The 21,092-nt window shown below is 45.7% G+C and overlaps 1 protein-coding gene across 11 annotated transcripts in view; it reads left to right on the top strand.

The window, feature by feature from the left end:
* Window positions 1-21,092, top strand: part of TIAM1 (TIAM Rac1 associated GEF 1) — a 482,294-nt gene that overhangs the window by 354,916 nt on the left and 106,286 nt on the right. For 10 of the 11 annotated variants that reach the window (XM_063956411.1, XM_063956412.1, XM_063956407.1 and 7 more), the window contains 5 exons: window positions 10,542-10,766; window positions 13,179-13,364; window positions 15,307-15,453; window positions 16,722-16,796; window positions 19,433-19,603. In XM_063956411.1, coding sequence (XP_063812481.1) covers window positions 10,542-10,766; window positions 13,179-13,364; window positions 15,307-15,453; window positions 16,722-16,796; window positions 19,433-19,603 — 804 coding nt within the window. The remainder of the gene's footprint in view (window positions 1-10,541; window positions 10,767-13,178; window positions 13,365-15,306; window positions 15,454-16,721; window positions 16,797-19,432; window positions 19,604-21,092) is intronic. The other variant, XM_063956409.1, reaches the window with a different exon arrangement.

Genomic DNA, 21,092 nt, shown 5'->3' on the forward strand with positions numbered 1-21,092 from the left:
CCTACAATATCACCAGCAATATAAACAGGCCTACAGCGTCTTGCAATACTGACATCAATGCCGCGCCGCGCTTTCATTGTGCTCGTGAGGGGAACGCAAGGTCAGAAGGTTCCTCCGTTTGGTGGTGTGCAATGGCTTAGAGCAGTCCTTTGCTAAAGTCCGGGAACCGACGATAAGGCAGTTTTTGGGAATGAACCTGAGTCACGTCTCTTCCCAGACTTCACTTTTTTCATTTGCATAAAAGCCGAAGGTCACATTTCATGGTGGAGAGATTTGCAGTCTGTGCACCTCTCACCGACTGAGGAAATGTCACACTCCTGCTGCAGTCGCTCTGCCGTGCTTTCATCTGTCCTCTCTCTATGGGGTACATTTACTATAGGTTCTAAAAATGAAAATGATAGACACAATCTGATTGGTTGCTAAGGGCAACATCCCCATTTTTAATTTTTAGAACCTATAGTAAATGTACCCCTATATACGAAGCTTAGCCAACCAAGCCAAAAGATTGGACCCCTTGTGTGTCATTCTGGGTCCCCAAATATCAGTGATGCATTGTTCTAGGTCCCCAAAATAAACATTTGCCTATATATATATATATATATATATATATATATATATATATACACACACACACACACACACACACACACACACACACACACACACACACACACACACACACACACACACACCTCTATCAATCTATCTGCTGCAGTATATTGGTATGTGAAGAACTATACTTGTGCTGCGTGACTACTCCTGTGATACATGCTGCTCGTCATTCTCTCCTGAGGACGCTCCAGTTGCTGACTGAAGAGTGCAGGTGAAATTAATAACACTGTTCAGAGTCTGCATTTTAAACTTCAAAAAGGGGCACTAAATACCGAGAGGGAAGTTTGGCGGAAATTTGCCTCCCGTTATTCTGGGAAACCGATGTATACATCAAATGTAAGGGCAGCTGTAATCCAGGAAGCAGGGCTGTTAGTAATAAGCAGTGCTGAGTAACGCACCTCGTGGGTCAGGACGTCCATTTAACAATAAGCTGCTTTTTCCTCTACATTGTCACTTTTCTGTAGAGTCAGCGCCATGGATTTATGGTGGAAAGCGTCCACCGGCTGCCGCACATTCCCATGTTTTCTTCATAGAAGTTGCACGATATTCACTGAACATGGTTTGATGTTATAATAGGGATGTGGGGATTTTTTTTTTTTTACTTTTGTATCGTTAAATTACCAGTTCCGTAGAACAAATACATTACAGACTTTCACAGTCTGCATGTCACCTACGCTTTTAAATTCATTTAGAATTTACCGCAAAAATAGGGCGCGCGGGATCTATTGGGTCAGTCACCCATTTACGTAGTGGCGGTAGATGCTTTCCATCATGTATAAGGGACGGGTAACACCACTGCTATATATGCCATGGTGCCAAGAGGAAATTTGGACCATGGTGGAGCTATTTATGGAGCACCCCCAACCCTGTACGCTCACCCTGGGGAATTGCTATAGAAAGCTTTCTTATCTTGGGCCGCAAAGCCACCTGCAACCATTGGCACCAAACACGGTAGCTAGTGGGTCCCCGGGCCTAATACCCCATTTCCGCATCACTAATAATCAGGAGCTTTCAGGCCAGGTGTATGGTTTTAAGCCATCCACTAGGAAGCTGTGACATGACTACACTATTGATATACTGAATGCTGACTCTGATCTTCTGCTATGGAACACACCTGTACTCTAAAGAGGTCCTTTTATTTATTTTTTTATTTCTCTAAAGTCCTAGAGGATGCTGGGACTCCGTAAGGACCACGGAGAATAGACGGGCTCCGCAGGAGACATGGGCACTTTAAGAAAGACTTTGACTCTGGGTTTGCACTGGCTCCTCCCTTTATGTCCCTCCTCCAGACCTCAGTTTGAGACTGTGCCCAGAGGAGATGGGTGCACTGCAGGGAGCTCTCCTGAGTTTCCTGCTAAGAAAGTATATTTGAAAGGTTTTTTATTTTCAGGGAGCACTGCTGGCAACAGACTCCCTGCATCGAGGAACTGAGGAGAGAGAAGCAACCCTACTTCTCTGAGTTGCAAGGTCCTGTTTCTTAGGCTACTGGACACCATTAGCTCCAGAGGGATTGGAACACAGGTTCGCCCTGGATGTTTGTCCCAGAGCCGCGCCGCCGTCCTCCTCACAGAGCCAGAAGAAAGAAGCCGGGTGAGTATGAGAAGAAAGAAGGCTTCAAAGGCGGCAGAAGACTTCGTGAGCTTCACTGAGGTAACGCACAGCACTGCAGCTGTGTGCAATTGCTCCCATACACCTCACACACTCCGGTCACTGTAAGGGTGCAGGGCGCAGGGGGGGCGCCCTGGGCAGCAATATAAACCTCTCCTATGGCAATAAGAGATATATACATGTACAGTTGGGCACTGTACATGTATATAAAAGAGCCCCCGCCATGTTTTACATATATTGAGCGGGACAGAAGCCCGCCGCCGAGGGGGCGGGACTTCTCCCTCAGCACTCACCAGCGCCATTTCTCTCCGCAGCACAGCGCTGAGAGGAAGCTCCCCAGACTCTCCCCTGCTTACAGACGGTGACAGTGGGTTTTCAAGAGCGGGGGCACATAATTGGCGGTATACAGGTGTTTCAGCGCTATTGGAAGGAACATACTGTGTTTTTTTCCTGGGTTATAGCGCTGGGGTGTGTGCTGGCATACTCTCTCTCTGTCTCTCCAAAGGGCCTAGGGGGAACCTGTCTTCAGAAAAGAGATTCCCTGTGTGTGTGGAGTGTGTCGGTACGTGTGTGTCGACATGTTTGACGCTAAAGGCTCACCTAAAGAGGAGGTAGAGTGCATGATTGTCAGGTCGCCGTCGGCAGCGCCGACACTGTACTGGATGGATATGTGGAATGTCTTGAGTGCTAATGTAAATTTATTACATAAGAGATTAGACAAAGCTGAGGCTAGGGAACAGGCAGGTAGTCAGACCATGCCTGTCCCAGTGGCATCTGGACCTTCCGGGTCTCAGAAGCGCACATTATCCCAAATCACTGACACAGATACCGACACGGATTCAGATTCCAGTGTCGATTATGAGGATGCAAAATTACAGCCAAAAGTGGCTAAGGGTATTCGTTATATGATTATTGCTATAAAAGACGTTTTGCATATCACTGAAGAACCCCCGGTCCCGGACACGAGGGTACACATGTATAAAGAGAAAAAACCTGACGTCACCTTTCCGTCCTCATATGAGCTAAGCGAATTGTGCGAAAAGGCTTGGGAATCTCCAGACAGGAGACTGCAAATTCCCAAAAGGATTCTTATGGCGTATCCCTTCCCACAAAAGGACAGGATACGATGGGAATCTTCGCCTAAGGTGGACAAGGCGTTTACGCGCTTATCAAAAAAGGTAGCACTGCCATCCCAGGATACTGCTACCCTCAAGGATGCTGCTGATCGCAAGCAGGAAGTAACCATGAAGTCCATTTACACGTATTCTGGTACTATTATTAGGCCGGCTATGGCATCGACCTGGGTTTGTAGTGCTGTCACAGCGTGGACTGATTCCCTATCAGCAGAGATTGAAACTCTGGATAAGGATACCATTTTGATGACCCAGGAGCAGAAGTCCTCCCCTGCGTCGGCAAAATCCACCGCGTGACGCTGGGGCTTCCCTGGTGGAGTCTGCTCAAGTGGGGGCACGTCTTCGATTTTTCAGCCACATCTGGGTTCACTCACGGGTGGATCCCTGGGCACTAGAGATTGTTTCTCAGGGATACAGGCTGGAATTCGAAGAGGTTCCTCCTCGCCGGTTTTTCAAGTCGTCTATGCCAGCTTCTCCTTCAGAGAGGGAGTTAGTGTTAAATGCAATTCAAAAATTGTATCTTCAACAGGTGATAGTCAAGGTTCCCCTTCTGCAACAAGGAAAGGGATATTACTCAACCCTGTTTGTGGTACCGAAACCGGACGGTTCGGTCAGACCCATTTTGAATTTAAAATCCCTGAACCTGTACTTAAAAAAGTTCAAGTTCAAGATGGAATCGCTCAGAGCAGTCATTGCAAGCCTGGAGGGGGGGGATTGGATGGTTTCCCTAGACATAAAGGATGCATACCTTCATGTTCCGATATTTCCTCCTCATCAGGCGTTCCTGAGATTTGCGGTACAGGACTGTCCGTACCAATTTCAGACGTTGCCATTTGGGCTTTCCACGGCCCCGAGGATTTTTACCAAGGTAATGGCGGAAATGATGGTGCTCCTGCGCAAGCAAGGTGTCACAATTATCCCATACTTGGATGATCTCCTCATAAAGGCGAGATCTCGAGAGAAGTTATTGAACAGCGTATCACTGTCTGTGAAGACGTTACAGCAACACGGCTGGATTCTCAATATTCCGAAGTCACAGCTGGTTCCTACAACACGTCTGATTTTTTTTGGGCCTGATTCTGGACACAGACCAGAAAAAGGTTTTTCTTCCGATGGAAAAGTTTCAGGAGCTCATGGCTCTGGTCAAGAACCTATTGAAGCCATAAAAAGGTTTCAGTGCATCATTGCACACGTGTCCTGGGGAAGATGGTGGCATCTTACGAGGCCATCCCCTTCGGCAGGTTCCATGCGAGGACTTTTCAATGGGACCTACTGGACAAGTGGTCCGGGTCTCATTTACAAATGCATCAAAGGATCACCCTGTCTCCCAGAGCCAGGGTATTTCTCCTGTGGTGGCTGCACAGTACTCACCTCCTAGAGGGCCGCAGGTTCGGCATTCAGGACTGGATCCTGGTGACCACGGACCCAAGCCTCCGAGGTTGGGGAGCAGTCACACTGGGAAGAAATTTCCAAGGTCTCTGGTCAAGTCTAGAGACTTGTCTCCACATCAACGTCCTGGAGTTGAGGGCCATATACAACGCCCTACATCAAGCGGAGGCATTACTTCGCAACAAGCCAGTTCTGATTCAGTCGGACAATGTCACAGCAGTGGCTCATGTAAACCGCCAAGGCGGCACAAGGAGCAGGGTGACAATGGCAGAAGCCACCAGGATTCTTCGCTGGGCGGAAGGTCATGTAAGCGCACTGTCAGCAGTGTTCGTTTCCGGGAGTGGACAATTGGGAAGCGGACTTCCTCAGCAGACACGATCTGCATCCGGTAGAGTGGGGGCTTCATCAGGAAGTCTTCGCACAGATCGTGGGTCGGTGGGGACTGCCCCAAATAGACATGATGGCGTCCCGTCTCAACAAAAAGCTAAAGCGGTATTGCGCCAGGTCAATGGACCCTCAGGCGGTGGCGGTAGACGCCCTGGTGACGCCTTGGGTGTTCAGGTCGGTCTATGTGTTCCCTCCTCTTCCTCTCATACCCAAGGTGTTGAGAATAATAAGACGAAGAGGAGTGAGAACAATCTTCGTTGCTCCGGATTGGCCACGAAGGACTTGGTATCCGGATCTGCAGGAGTTGCTCACAGAAGATCCGTGGCCTCTTCCTCTACGACAGGACCTACTGCAACAGGGGCCCTGTATGTTCCAAGACTTACCGCGGCTGCATTTGACGGCATGGCGGTTGAACGCCGGATCCTAGCGGAAAAACATTATCACCGCATATGGAGAAAATATGTTTCTTGGTGCGAGGCCAGGAGCACTCCTACGGAGGAATTCCATTTGGGCCGTCTCCTTCACTTCTTTCAGACTGGAGTGAATTTGGGCCTAAAATTAGGGCCCATAAAGGTTCAAATTTTGGCTTTATCCATTTTCTTTCAAAAGGAATTGGCTTCTCTTCCTGAAGTTCAGACATTCGTGAAGGGAGTACTGCATATTCAGCCCCCGTTTGTACCTCCGGTGGCGCCTTGGGACCTTAACGTGGTGTTAAGTTTCCTTAAGTCACATTGGTTTGAACCACTCAACGCGGTGGAGTTGAAGTACCTCACTTGGAAGGTGGTCATGTTGCTAGCCTTAGCTTCAGCAAGGCGTGTTTCGGAACTGGCGGCTTTGTCACATAAAAGCCCCTATCTGGTTTTTCATGTGGATAGGGCGGAATTGAGCACTCGTCCTCACTTCCTTCCTAAGGTGGTCTCATCTTTTCATATGAACCAACCTATTGTAGTGCCTGTGGCTGCGCGTGACTTGGAGGATTCCGAGTCCCTTGATGTGGTCAGGGCTTTGAGGATTTATGTGGCCAGAACAGCTAGGGTCAGGTAGACAGAAGCTTTGTTTGTTTTATATGTGGCCAACAAGATTGGTTCTCCTGCTTCAAAGCAGACTATTGCTTGCTGGATCTGTAACACGATTCAGCAGGAGCATTCTACGGCAGGGTTATCCGTTGCCAAAATCGGTTAAGGCCCATTCCACTAGGAAGGTGGGCTCTTCTTGGGCGGCTGCCCGAGGGGTCTCGGCACTACAGTTGTGCCGAGCAGCTACTTGGTCGGGGTCAAACACCTTTGCAAAGTTCTATAAGTTTGATACCCTGGCTGAGGAGGACCTTGTTTGCTCAATCGGTGCTGCAGAGTCATCCGCACTCTCCCGCCCGTTTGGGAGCTTTGGTATAATCCCCATGGTCCTTACGGAGTCCCAGCATCCTCTAGGACGTTAGAGAAAATAAGATTTTAAACCTACCGGTAAATCTTTTTCTCGTAGTCCGTAGAGGATGCTGGGCGCCCGTCCCAAGAGCGGACTTCTTCTGCAAAACTTGTATATAGTTACTGCTTACATAAGGGTTATGTTGTAGTTTCATCGGTTTTGGCCTGAGACTATGTTGTTTGTTCATACTGTTAACTGGGTAGTTTATCTCAAGTTATACGGTGTGATTGGTGTGGCTGGTATGAATCTTGCCCTTGGATTAACGAAAATCCTTTCCTCGTACTGTCCATCTCCTCTGGGCACAGTTTCTCTAACTGAGGTCTGGAGGAGGGGCATAGAGGGAGGAGCCAGTGCACACCCAGAGTCAAAGTCTTTCTTAAAGTGCCCATGTCTCCTGCGGAGCCCGTCTATTCCCCATGGTCCTTACGGAGTCCCAGCATCCTCTACGGACTACGAGAAAAAGATTTACCGGTAGTTTTAAAATCTTATTTTCAAATTCATTTGCTTTCATTTATTATAGTGTTCTTTATAAGGTTTGCTGCTCGTTTTATGTGATCCCTGTTATGGTTGAAAACGAGATGTAGTATCTTGGACTTGTGGACAGTTAGGTAGGTCCAAGGGTTAAATTGGCTTTGCCCATCTACTGCAGTGACGGCACTCACTTAGTGGACTGGACCAGTAATACAGCCAATCCGTTAGCTAGGATCCAGTGACATCATAGCGTCAGCATCTGCTTAATATTCATGAATCCTCATTTATATTCATAAGATTCTGGTCGTTGGTAAAAAAAATTGGAACTATTGGTACAGATGTGTCTTAATACACTATTGCTACCCCTCTTGGGTGCCAGGTCTCATGAGACTCTGCTTACACTGAGGATCTTTTTTGCCCGAAAATGCATCTTAGTCGCAGTGTGATGCAACTAGGACGCACCAGGAGACTGCACTGATTAATTTAATATGCAACTCTTGTATATCTGTGTACGACGGAGTCTGTATACAGTGTGCTACGATGCAGTGGCTGTGGTGTTTTTCCACACAAAATTCCATTGTACTTCGTATAAAGACTCAGTCGTACACTGATAAATTAGTATCACACATCAAATGAAGCAGCACAGTGTCTCCTGGTGCGTCTTAGTTGGACAGAAAAAAAGACGCTCGGTGTAAGCAGAGTCGCACGGGACTTGGCGGCTCACACATTCCAGGTGTCTTACGCCACGTGGCTTATTGAGGCTAGATGTATGAGGGCACATCTGTATGAATGTATGCCATCTTTAATGAATTGGTGCATGGCAGAGGAAATCTACATCTAAGAAGTAAAGACATTAGAAACCAATTATCTCTATTTTTAATATTCTACCAAAAGTCAGCAAAAAATATAGTAACGAAAAATGTCAAGTCCCCCTATTATTAAACTGCTGGAAAGGCAAAACAATGTGTTTCCTTTTTTCTGTGGTATTCCTTTAAAACCTGTCCAGTTGCTTGAGTTGTGCTTTAATGTTAATGTACATTTCTTTTCCAAATGTAGAAAGAGAAAAGCTCCCAGTTCAGGTGTACGTAGCTGGCAGCGACGCAATCAGAGCTCATACAGACTAATCTACAAAGTAGGACATCGCCAAATGCTAAATCCTCCCCCGCGGTCTGTAGGGAGTTTTGGATGGTAGAATAAAGGAAGATTGGGGCCTCAGGGCTTTGTTTTGAAGGAACGCTGTTTTAAGGAGAAATTATAAAGTTCTGATCTGAGGTTGAAGGAAAAATTTCAGCATTACCATGACAACCGGCAAAGCTAGTTTGTTTTCTGAGCGTTGCTGTGCGATTAGGTATAATCTCTCTACGAAATGTGTGTTCTGATTGGCTGTGTAATCTAAGAGCTAGGGTGACGAAGCCAGCCACTCTACACGGAGTAATCAGTTTGGTTTTTGCTGTGTTTATACTTTTTAGTTGGCTCGAAACAAAAGGACATTTTGTTATATAGATGTGACCGCATACATTAGACCGCATACATACACCGCTGCAGTAGCGACAACAGCTCTTCTCGGCGAGCCAAGTCCCATGCAGTTTGGCTTGCACATCTTTTTTGCTCAAACATGTGTCCTGTGTGCAAAGCGATTCGCCAAACTTGCTTCAAAGTACTGCACTGATTCATTTGATATGTGACACTTGTCTATCTGTGTGTGACTGAGGGGTCTATTCATGAAGCAGTGAAAAATGTGGAGAAGTTGCCCACGGCAACCAATCAGCTGCTCCGTACAATTGTATAGTATGCAAATTATAAATGTTACTTCAATGCTGATTGGTTGCCATGGGCAGCTTCTCCACTGGCTCACTTCTCCACACTTTTCACTGCTTCATGAATACACCCCTGAGTCTGTATACTTGGTGCTACGATGCCGCAACTTTTTTTTTTTTTTACGCCAAGTTCCTTTGTTCTTCGAATGCAGATTCAGACTCTGTTGCACACAGATATACAAAAGTTGCATATCAAATGAATCAGTGCAATTTCGTGAAGTGGTTTTGTTGCATTGTTGCTAAGAGACAAAGGCTATAAAGATATCACTCGGTGTGACGTTAGCGCCAGGCATCGCGCACCACATAACGCATTGAGGCTAGGGGGAATTTAATTTAATGGTGAAACTGTTCGCCCGGCTAAATATGTGCAGCACCCACCACACTTTACAGCAGTGGAATCTTGCTCAAAAGCGTTTGCTGCCCCATAGGGTATATATATATATATTCGGAAAAAGTATTATCATTAGACAAATAATTGCCTAATGCGTTAAAGAAGTGCGCTCCACAGAGATATCTTGTGTGTGTGTGTGTGTGTGTGTGTGTGTGTATGTATATATATATATATATATATATTTATTAGTATTACATTTTATTTTATTTTTTATTTTTTTATTTTTTATGAAGACACAATATGCACTCAGCACAAATTATTTCCAAGTTCTGTAAATTCCTGGATGCGACAGGAGTTGATATTCTATGCATCTGTCTAACATTACCAAAGCTTTTTTCTTATGTAACCACCTGCAAGTGCCTGACTGGGTGGTGCAATTTTTCTTTTGCGGACAAAAAAAGTATTCCTTAAAATAAAGAAATGCTTTCCATGACTAGAAATGTCTCACTTCAAAGTGTTTGCATAACTTGATGAAACTTCCACAGATTTATGTGTAATGTCACCAGTAACTGAATGATGTTAAGCAAAAGGTGTATAAACAATAGATATGTGCACTTCATATTATTTCATGGCTAATTCACATGACCTTGCCTACGCATGCAAAGTTTCCATACCACAATGCTTACGTGAGCTGTGGATGTGGCCTACAACCATGGTCTGACTTGAGTCCCCACAAAGTGCCTCGTGGCTCAGTTAGGTCACTGATTCCTAGTGAATGGGGTTTCACAAAATGGCCGCCCAGTCAGCTTGACCCTTTCCTATCCAGTGAGCTTTCACACCTCATCACCCATCTGATAATGTAGTAATGTTGATATATTCTGTAATACACAGTAAATATTTTAGGTACGACATTTCTGTGTAATTTCCCAGCTCGGGATATAGTTCACCATTCCTCATGTGGTTTGGAGCTGGTATATTTTTAGCCCTATTAATGGCACTCCTCAGGCACTGCCAGGAAACCACCTTGGCTAAACATTTGCACATGACACTTGAGGACCATTAAAAGCTCATTAAGAACCCTTCATTCACGGAATGCAGCAAGTAAACCTGTCCTTCTCCAACAATAACATGGATCTTCTGTCACCAATCAGTGGTTATGCAACTTCAGTTATATTGTAAGTACTGTTCATGTAACATGGCATGTGAGCAACGAATAACACAATCTCTAATGAGAGGAAGCCGCCTCTACCACTGAATTGTGCTGTGTACAGGAGATGCAGACGTCACATGGTTAGTAGAGGCTTGCTCAGTTTAGTAATGTATTCTATTTATAAAAGCCCTAACTAGGATTCTCTTCCTCTCTACGTTCAGACAAACAGTCAGACGGAGCTGGAGAACTGGATCACAGCCATCCATTCCGCATGCGCCACCACCGTGGCCAGGCAGCACCACAAGGAGGACACGGTCAAACTCCTCAAGTCTGAGATCAAGAAGTTGGAGCAAAAAATCGATATGGACGAGAAGATGAAGAAAATGGGAGAAATGCAGCTCTCTTCGGTTACCGATGCTAAGAAGAAGAAGACTATCCTGGACCAGGTGAGAGTTGTTTATGGGTCCTTTGGAAGACTTAAAGAATAGCCCTCCAATGTAATGGCTAATGGGAATGTCCAGCTATGGACAATGTCCTCCTCCATCCCCCAGGTAACGTCTCCAGCAAGCAGGACAGGACTATGGGGCAGATGTATTAACCTGGAGAAAGGGATAGAGCAGTGATAAGCGCAAGGTGATAACGCACCAGTCAAGCATTCCGATTTTTAAAAATGACAGCAGCTGATTGGCTGGTGCGTTATCACCTTGCACTTATCACTGCTTTATCCCTTCTCCAGGCTTAATATATCTGTCCCTATGTCCACTGTTGTCCATAATGTTTGTCATGTAAATTTTTGGTCACTTGAGACAGACGTTAAGTAAATTGTGTGCTTTGCTGCTATAAAACTGTCAGGAGACCGCCGGTGACAATACAGATGCCGGGATCCTGCCCCCTCACAATCCCGACCGCTGGCGTGCTGACTTTCAGGGACTATTAGAATAGAACCTTCGGCAAGCGCAGCTCGCCACCGAGCACGCAAGGGCCTTCGTTGCGCTCACCGCACCACGGGCATCCAAAAGTTGGGATCCTGGTGTCAGTATGGTGACCCGCGGTTTCCCAACGCACACATACCCAACGCAAGAAAGACACTCCATGTGCATTTAAATAAATTAGTATATTGGCCCATTGAAGCATTGTAGGCATCTAGCAGTGTAGCCACCCCCTATTTGTATGCTTGGGTGATAATTGTTGTCACCAGCACTCCCTTGCACCAACCCTGTCCTCTGTGCAAAAAGTCAGTTTAAAAACAGGTGTAGTTGCTCTCCCAGCCAACTCTGCATAATCAGCAGTCCCGCTGACATGCCCTCACTGCATTTTGTCTACCCGATGGAGCCCCACTGCGGCCCAGTTACAAGTGGAGGTGGGACTCTGTATTACAGTAGTTGAGTACGGCCTGTTCTCTAGCATAACCAGAGTAGAAACATGGAAGGCGCTCTGCAAACAGTCTTGTGTTCATCTCCGCACTGGCCCATCTGTGACTGTCAGATCTGTCTTTGTATGTACCTAATAATGATGCTCCGCCTACTTGTCACATGACTTATTTTAAAAGTGTTCTGTGATGGAATTCTTAAATCCTTGGGGGCTCATTTATCAACGAGTGATGAAACGTGTTGTGAATGATATAACTTGCGTATGATAAATGGTGCTTCAGCCAATCAGCTCCTAACTGTCATGTGTTTGAATAATGACCGTTGGGAGTAGATTGGCTGGAGCACCATTTATCATTCACGAGTTTTATCACTCGTTGATAAATGAGCCCCTTGATGACACAACACTCCTAGAGGTCAGCTACCTCCCACACACGCCATTGGCTTTATACCAATATGGAATAAGATGCGTTTGATTTTCAAGAGCAGAAAGAGTATAAATTAAGTAGTTAAAAAATACTGGGGCAGATGTATTAACCTGGAGAAGGCATAAGGAAGTGATAAACCAGTGATAAGTGCAAGGTGATAAAGGCACCAGCCAATCGGCTCCAAACTGTTAAAGGCACCAGCCAATCAGCTCCAATATGTTATTAACAGTTTGGAGCTGATTGGCTGGTCCCTTTATCACCTTGCACATATCACTGGTTTATCACTTCCTTATGCCTTCTCCAGGTTAATACATCTGCCCCAATGTTCTTTGTGCTGCACTCTATATTACACTGTACACTGTAACAAGTATTATTTGGTTTGTTACGTGTGGCTCCCTGAGAAACATGTATCTAGATTTGAAAGTCCCTTGTCACGGGTTCACGCCCAGATTTATTAAATACCCATCGAGGCGTCACTCATTCAGATGTCAGAGCTGTATCTTGTTATACAGCCTCTGCGGGTGATGTGTAGTAGCCCTACGCCTCCAGTATTTGCTCACACTCCAGTACTCCTTGCTGCGAGGCACGGATAACCTTTCAAAATATGCATTGAGTCCTTTGTTGCTAAATATATAGCATTTATTGCAAGGAAACAAAGCGAGAGGCCCGTGAAAGGTGCCTATGTCGGTTAAGGCGTACATAATTGAGCCAGCTGTCCTAGAGCTAGACCGAAGTATGCTGGAACTTGTAGTTCCACAAAAGCTGAAAAGTTGCCATGGTCAGGGTAAGAGTTTGCAGTCAGCCTACAGTTTCCATACAGAGTATATGGCAGTGTACACCGGTTCCCTAACGTCCCTGGGGCCTATAAATCTGTTCTTTAAATGAATGCCTCTTAAGAAATGAATGCATAATTATCCTGCTTAGGAGCTTATTGTGTAACTAGATTTCTCTCTCTCTCTCTATCTATAATATATATATATATATATATATATATATGACACAATAGGTTTGATGGCTGTTTTTGTTTGTGCGTGACACATTTACACCCTCTTCCTCCCTGTAGATCTTCGTCTGGGAGCAGAACCTCGAGCAGTTCCAGATGGATTTGTTCCGGTACCGTTGCTATCTTGCCAGCCTGCAGGGCGGCGAGCTGCCAAACCCAAAGCGGTTGCTGGCTTTTGCAAGCCGACCAACTAAGGTTGCCATGGGGCGCCTGGGAATATTCTCCGTCTCTTCCTTTCATGCTCTGGTAAGCTATATTGTAGAACAAAAATCAGGAAAAACTATTACTACAGTACCAGTGACATCAGGGGCCATGAAGCAAATCTGTGACCCTTGACAAGTGTAAATCTCACACGCTCAGGCCTCACTCACACCTGCCGCCTGTCAATGCGCTCCTCACTCGCTAGCAAGTGCATTAGAGGTAGGATGAACAGTTCCCTATGGGTTCGTTCTCACCGTTGCGCCCTATAATGCTTATGCCATGTTTAGTATTTTACAACGCAGCACGCCCTCTTACTCATGGTTTAATGTGTGCTGCCAGCACAATAAATTGTATTGATAAAACTCAAGGCATGAAAAGGGCATGGGAAACGCATCAGTCAAATGCAACTCTTAATCCATTTTCCCAGCACTTATATGTGAAAGAACCTTGAGGACCGCTCCCACTACAGAGCACAATGTACGGAGAGATTGACGTGAATAATGGCTTATCTGAGTGTAAAGTTTTGCAAGAATTGACTCGAGAGTAGAAAATGACACCAAGAAGAGCGATATAAGCCATGATGTGCTTCTTAAGTAATATCCGTATAAGTTTCTACCGAGCCTCCAGTTTTTACGGTCTCTAAAAGTAATCATTGTTTGCCAGGAGAAGCAGGTGCTAGAGAGTTCAGGCAGTTACAGTATACTGTCAGCTCACCTCCCACAGGCAATCTGCCTCCTGATACTTACACATGAAAGTCATTATCCTGGAATCCTTTAGAACGCCTGCGCTCTGACTTCTCCCTAAATAGCATTTCAGCAGAGTCTTCATCTTGTTCCGAGACTCAAAGAATACGTTAATATTCAGCACCTTCTGTGGTGTTTCTTTATCTCCTCAAGCTGGGGTTTCTATAGTTAATATGTGGGAATGCATTAGAACAGCAGAGAACTCTGAATTGCCAGTTCTGAAGGGGGTGGGTGTCGCTGGTTACGGTATCACATGCTGCCTCCCCCTGCACAGCCATAAAATGAAATAAAGGGGGCAGGTGGTGGGTGGATTGGTTACCGGCGAAGCTGAAAGCCCTGCACGGATTTATGGCCGTCTGTTCTAGACTATAGGTTGTTATACTTTATAATACATGTTGGAATGATATTGCCTCAGAATCTATTAAACCTTTCAATAAGTATAGCTTATTTTATTTATTTTATTTTTAAGAATTTTTTTCTGAGATTATGAGGCATTGTTCCATGAGGTATATTTTATCCCCAATGCCACATATGAAAATGTAATCTGTCCGGGGTCTCATATACTGTAGTTTATGTAGCACACATGTTTTGCTCTGAGTTCACACAAATCCTCTATCCACACTTAATTGTTGAAGGAAATGTCCAGCTTTTTTAGTTTATTGTAGGGGTGGGGAATTAAATGTTTGGGGGTAGTGTAAACTGTGTCTCTATCTTGCTCCTATAACCCCCCACCCCACAGATACTCCCCCCCCAAAAAAATATTCTTCAATGATTTTGTGATTTTTTTAGACGTCCGTACACTTAGGTTACCCATGATTTTTTTGTTTAAAGCAAGGGTTCTAGAAGTGTCCACTTAGGCTTAGGGCCCACTGATTAATGCACATGTGATAATGGCTACCCCAAACCAAGATCTTTAGCTCCCCCATTGTTGTAGGAAACCTCAGTTTGGCTATTGCTATTTTATACAGCTTTCGATTTTCCTGCACCCAGCAATGGCAGCTACTTTTGTTTGCTGAGGCCATATCAGTTTGCTAGGAACTGGTGAAATCAGTCAAGCTTGAGCCATTCCTTTCCAAGTGGATTAATAAGCTGGATAGTTCTTCCTGATACTTAATGGCTGCCTGCACAGTGTGTGAGTGGCGGATGCCCTTTAAGTAGTAATACAATGGTGTTACGAGTGTGATGAGTTTTGGTAATTCAAAAAATCCGATAGAGGAAGTTAAGTGTCGGCTTTTTCCCTGCAGGTGGCTGCTCGCACAGGAGAGTCCGGGGTGAGGAGACGAACACAAGCAATGTCCAGGTCTGCCAGTAAGAGGAGGAGCCGGTTTTCTTCTCTGTGGGGTCTGGACACATCTGCTAAGAAGAAACAAGGGAGGCCAAGCATAAATCAGGTAGGATGAAGGCTTGCTGTGTAGAGATGGATCAGGTAGGGTAAAGGTTTGCTGTGTAGAGATGGATCAGGTAGGATGAAGGCTTGCTGTGTAGAGATGGATCAGGCAGGGTGAAGGCTTGCTATGTAGAGATGGATTAGGTAGGGTAAAGGCTTGCTGTGTAGAGATGGATCAGGTAGGATGAAGGCTTGCTGTGTAGAGATGGATCAGGCAGGGTGAACGTTTGCTGTGTAGAGATGGATTAGGTAGGGTAAAGGCTTGCTGTGTAGAGATGGATCAGGTAGGATGAAGGCTTGCTGTGTAGAGATTGATTAGGTAGGGTAAAGGCTTGCTGTGTAGAGATGGATCAGGTAGGATGAAGGATTGCTGTGTAGAGATGGATCAGGCAGGATGAAGGTTTGCTGTGTAGAGATGGATTAGGTAGGGTAAAGGCTTGCTGTGTAGAGATGGATCAGGTAGGATGAAGGCTTGCTGTGTAGAGATGGATCAGGCACGGTGAAGGCTTGCTATATAGAGATGGATCAGGCAGGGTGAAGGATTGCTGTGTAGAGATGGATCAGGTAGGGTGAAGGATTGCTGTGTAGAGATGGATCAGGTAGGGTGAAGGCTTGCTGTGTAGAGATGGATCAGGTAGGGTGAAGGCTTGCTGTGTAGAGATGGATCAGGTAGGGTGAAGGATTGCTGTGTAGAGATGGATCAGGTAGGGTGAAGGATTGCTGTGTAGAGATGGATCAGGTAGGGTGAAGGCTTGCTGTGTAGAGATGGATCAGGTAGGGTGAAGGATTGCTGTGTAGAGATGGATCAGGTAGGGTGAAGGCTTGCTGTGTAGAGATGGATCAGGTAGGGTGAAGGCTTGCTGTGTAGAGATATATCAGGTAGGGTGAAGGCTTGCTGTGTAGAGATGGATTAGGCATGGTAAAGGCTTGTTGCATAGGGATGGATCAGGTAGGGCTAAGACTTGCTTGTAGAGATGCTGGTATTTTATTTAACTTCAACTTCTCTATCTTTTTATATTGACTGGTTGAATATGCTGGACCGCAGTAGCAAGGAACAAGTTTAGAAAGTGATGTGATTTTTAGGGCACGTGTGCTTTTATAATTTATTTATTAAAAAAAATAAAAATAGAAATATAATCTTGCGTGACAATGTGATGTTGTGGAATAAAATGCATGATCATGCCTGTAGAGGTTTAGTATTGTAAAGATATAATACCTGCTAGAAAATATGAAATCTATAAAATACCAAGAAACTATTGTTTATTTTTTCAGGTGTTTACTGATGGTTCAGAGTCTGTCAAGAAATCTTTGGAAGGTATCTTTGATGAGACGGCTTCAGAAGACAAGGTAACTGGAGGAAAGGAGTGGGGGGTGCACAGTCCTGGGATGCTTGTGTGATGATTGATCTGTTTTGAAATGGAGCCTGTGGAGCTGAAATTGAATGATAAAAAAATATATAGCAAATTTGGTTTGACCTGCATGGTGCTTTTATGTAGTACAAGGACACCTAGCAATGATATTCTGGTCACCGTAAACCATTGTGTCTATTCCGTAGTTAGTGTGCACACAGTGGAGGCAGCTGACGTGTGAGGCGCTCTAATTGGTGCGCTTGGTGTTGTCTGGCTCCTATAGGCTGTATGCCGTATGTGTAGGTCATGGATGCGCTTTTTGAGTATCTTTATATAGAATATTTTTAGGCATAAGTTTGTGCAGGTGGCTGATGTATGTGCCAGTGGCTTGCTCACATACAGTAATAATCAGAATCGGCTTTATTGGCTAGGTATACTTGCGTATACTAGGAATTTGTCTTCGGTTTGCTATACAACAGCCAAGTAGGTAACAGATAAGCAGGTGGGGGGAAGGGGGGTAAGTAAAGTCATACAGATAGGTATACCGTAGGGACACTTGTGAGTTACATGTACGTCTAGTTAGTCATTGTTCAGGAGTTCAGCAGGCAGACCGCTTGGGGAAAGAAACTTTTGAGGCTTCTGGTGGACCCGGCGGGGACGGCCCTGTAACGCCTGCCTGAAGGAAGCAGGTTAAATATGCTGTGGCCAGGGTGTAGCTGGTCCTTCACTATCTTCGTTGCCCGCTTTTTAGCTCTGGACAGGTACAGGTCCTGGACTGAGGGAAGGTCGTCCCCGATGATCTCCTCTGCGGTTCTGACCACCTTTTGGAGCCTGCATCTGTCCCTCGCACTGGCGGACCTGTACCATACCAGTATCGAGGAGCACAGTACCGACTAGTAATAAGTGTGCGATCAGTGCAACACATTAGTGCCAGTGCCTATGGTAAGCAATGGTGTCTTACGAAGGGGTTGTCCACTTTTGGTGGCATTAAGTGATCAGGTTCTTTGCAAGGCAGGAGTTCCAGGTGATCTGTGCTCCGCTCATGATAGGTATTGGAAATCTGCACTCCTGGACATACAGATGTAGCCATGATCATCTTACTGTGATGCTGCATGGTGCGCCAGGCTGTAACTATTTGCAGGCGGCAATCACTCCATTAATTGCATAAGGAATTAATGGAGCCATTGATGACTGAACATAGTCACAGCCCAGCATGCCATGCAACGTTCTGCATCACAGTAACGATGAGCATGGCTACATCTGTAGATTACTATTCAGAAGGGTTTTATATGCGGTAATCGCTTCTTGCATTTAGGGGTGTGTGCTAGTAATCCTGCTGGTAGGTATAAAGTCCTTGCAGTAAGTAGGTTGGGTTAGATGGGCCCGCGTGCTCCTTGTTCACAATGGGCCCTCATTCCGAGTTGATCGCTCGCTAGCTACTTTTTGCAGCGCTGCGATCAGATAGTCGCCACCTATAGGGGAGTGTATTTTCGCTTTGCAAGTGTGCGAACGCCTGTGCAGCCGAGCTCTGCAAAAACATTTTGTGCAGTTTCTGAGTAGGTCTGAACTTACTCAGCCCTTGCGATCACTTCAGCCTGTCTGGTCCCGGAATTGACGTCAGACACCCGCCCTGCAAACGCTTGGACACGCCTGCGTTTTTTCCAAACACTACCAGAAAATGGTCAGTTGACACCCACAAATGCCTTCTTCCTGTCAATCTCCGTGCGATCGGCTGTGCGAATGGATTCTTCGTACAATCCATCGCTCAGCAACGATCCGCTTTGTGCCGATAAGGCGCACTTGCGCATTGCGGTGCATACGCATGCGCAGTAGTGACCTGATCGTTGCGCTGCGAAAAACGGCAGTGTGCGATAAAATCGGAATGACCCCTAATGTTGTTGTTGTTAGGAGACATAGAAATAAGACGCCAATGTGCAAATATATCTGTGACCTTTATCAGGGACTCTTTTCCAATACTGATCTACGTAACCTCCTTACACCCACCCCTATAGATTAGTCTTGGTGACTTACACAGAACGGCTTACTGATAGTGTCTCTATTGTTGGGGACTTTATACCATTGTGCAGGATTGTACTTTACTCTTATTACCAGGATGCTGCTTCCAGTTCCCCAAGTGTACAAAAACAGTGTAAAAACACAACAATTGCTGATGGGCGTAGTACTTTACTTCAGCCTCTTCTAAACAAAACAAAAGATCACTTAAGGGGCGATGGTCTCCAGACACCCCCCCCCCCCCACCCCCACTAATGAGCACTGAGATTTCCCCTCCATGAGTATCTAAGGTTCAGAGTGAGGTACTCGGTGCCTCCGTTACCTCCGTTACCTCCGTTACAGCGTTCGCGCCCCCCCCCCCTTCATTGTGCTGCTTATATCGGCTTTTGCTATAATGAGAACCAACTAACCTGAATTATTCATTTACATTTAATTTCTGCAGTAGGCGCCCCACCTGTATGTTTCAGGTACTTCTTCTATACCATGCTTTTGCTTTGTAGCACAATAACAGGAAAGCCTGTCCCCAGAACGTGTGGGGAAAAGAGCAAGTCATCTGTAGTACTCATGAGATTGGTTTGGGAGTTATCGATGCCTCTGTGTAACGCCTATCATTCCGCACAGAAGGAAAAGGAAGTGCCACTGACCAGCGTCCATCCTCACAATCCCGACACAGACATCTGGGTCCATGAATACCTGATTCCCTCCTGGGTTTGCTTGCCAAATGACCTGCCTGTCTTGATGGTAATTCATCCAGAGGACACAGCAAAGGATGCCTTAGAAATTATTTGCAAGGTAAGTCAAAGTAATATTAGATTTAAGGTCATGCAGTGTCGGCGTAAATGTGTTTCATGGGGTTTCCTAGTAATGAAAGCATTGGAGTAATAATTAGTAGCTCACAATTCACCATTTCCTGCTCTGAGCAAGGTCCTATCCGCACGTGTCCAGCTGCTTTGTACCAACGTTTCTGCCAGCTGGTGACGTCTCACTCCTGCCCGAATGAAGGTTGTTAGCTGGACTGGAATATATTTCTCAGCGTACCCTGGGACTTGTAGTGCCGCAATAGCTATGACATGTCCTCTTATCTCACGAGACATAAACTATCCATAATTCTGCTGTGCAGTTCCCAGAATGCTTCATTTTCTTCAAACTGTGCTACAAATATGCTTTACAATGAAGGACAGAGTAAAGCTGATTGTTCAGACAATAATAATGATGTTGCCCTCTTTCTGGTTTCCACAATACACTTTGTTGCAGGATAATAAGATGATTTGAGTAGATTAGGATTTCCTAAGGTGTTACGCCATGCTGCTACCAAACCTTTGCACCGAAGTCCTGAAGCTCAGCTGTGGTTCTCCGCGGGGATGGCTGTTGTCCTGTTTCCAGCGCTAGACATAGACTTGTAGCAGAGCCCGCCCACTTGTTTTTTTATTTTTTGTGTAATTTAATACTTGGAGCGGAGCTGAAATCCAGATGGGACAAGGCTCTAGGGGTGGTCTTCAGTATGCTGGCTGCCGGGATCACAGTATACCGGCGCTGGAATCCCGACAGCCGGCATACCGACACTTATTCTCCCTCGTGGGGGTCCACGACCCCCCTGGAGGGAGAATAAAATAGTGTGGCGCACGTAGTACGCCACCGTGCCCGCAAGGGGCTCATTTGCGCCCGCCACACTGTCGGTATGCCGGCGGTCGGGCTCCCGGCGCCGGTATGCTGGTCGCCGGGGGTCGGACCGCCGGCATACCATACTACACCCGGCTCTAGATCTGGAACTCTGCTTCTGTAGCTGTCCTCCCATTCCTACCCCCGTGATGGCTCTTTAAAATATTCTCAGGGGTCAATTCAGTTAGGAGTGAGTTGGGTTCTGCTGGCCGTTCTCATGACACACTTGCACTGGGAATTCCAATTCAATTCCAAACTCGCATCACATTTTCTGGTGAAATTGCCATTTATTTATGTCCGTTTTCAAGTGATTTTGTCTAAAAAGCTAAAATAATGGGTTAAATGATGTGGGACATGTATGTAGAGGTGTAAATGATGAGGGACATGTATGTAGAGGTGTAGATGATGTGGGACAGGTATGTACAGGTGTAGATTATGTGGGACATGTATGTACAGGTGTAAATGATGTGGGACATGTATGTGGAGGTGTAAATGATGAGGGACAGGTATGTACAGGTGTAAATGATGTGGGACATGTATGTACAGGTGTAAATGATGTGGGACATGTATGTGGAGGTGTAAATGATGAGGGACAGGTATGTACAGGTGTAAATGATGTGGG

This window comes from Pseudophryne corroboree, chromosome 2 (genome assembly GCF_028390025.1).
Source record: "Pseudophryne corroboree isolate aPseCor3 chromosome 2, aPseCor3.hap2, whole genome shotgun sequence".
Taxonomy (NCBI): domain Eukaryota; kingdom Metazoa; phylum Chordata; class Amphibia; order Anura; family Myobatrachidae; genus Pseudophryne; species Pseudophryne corroboree.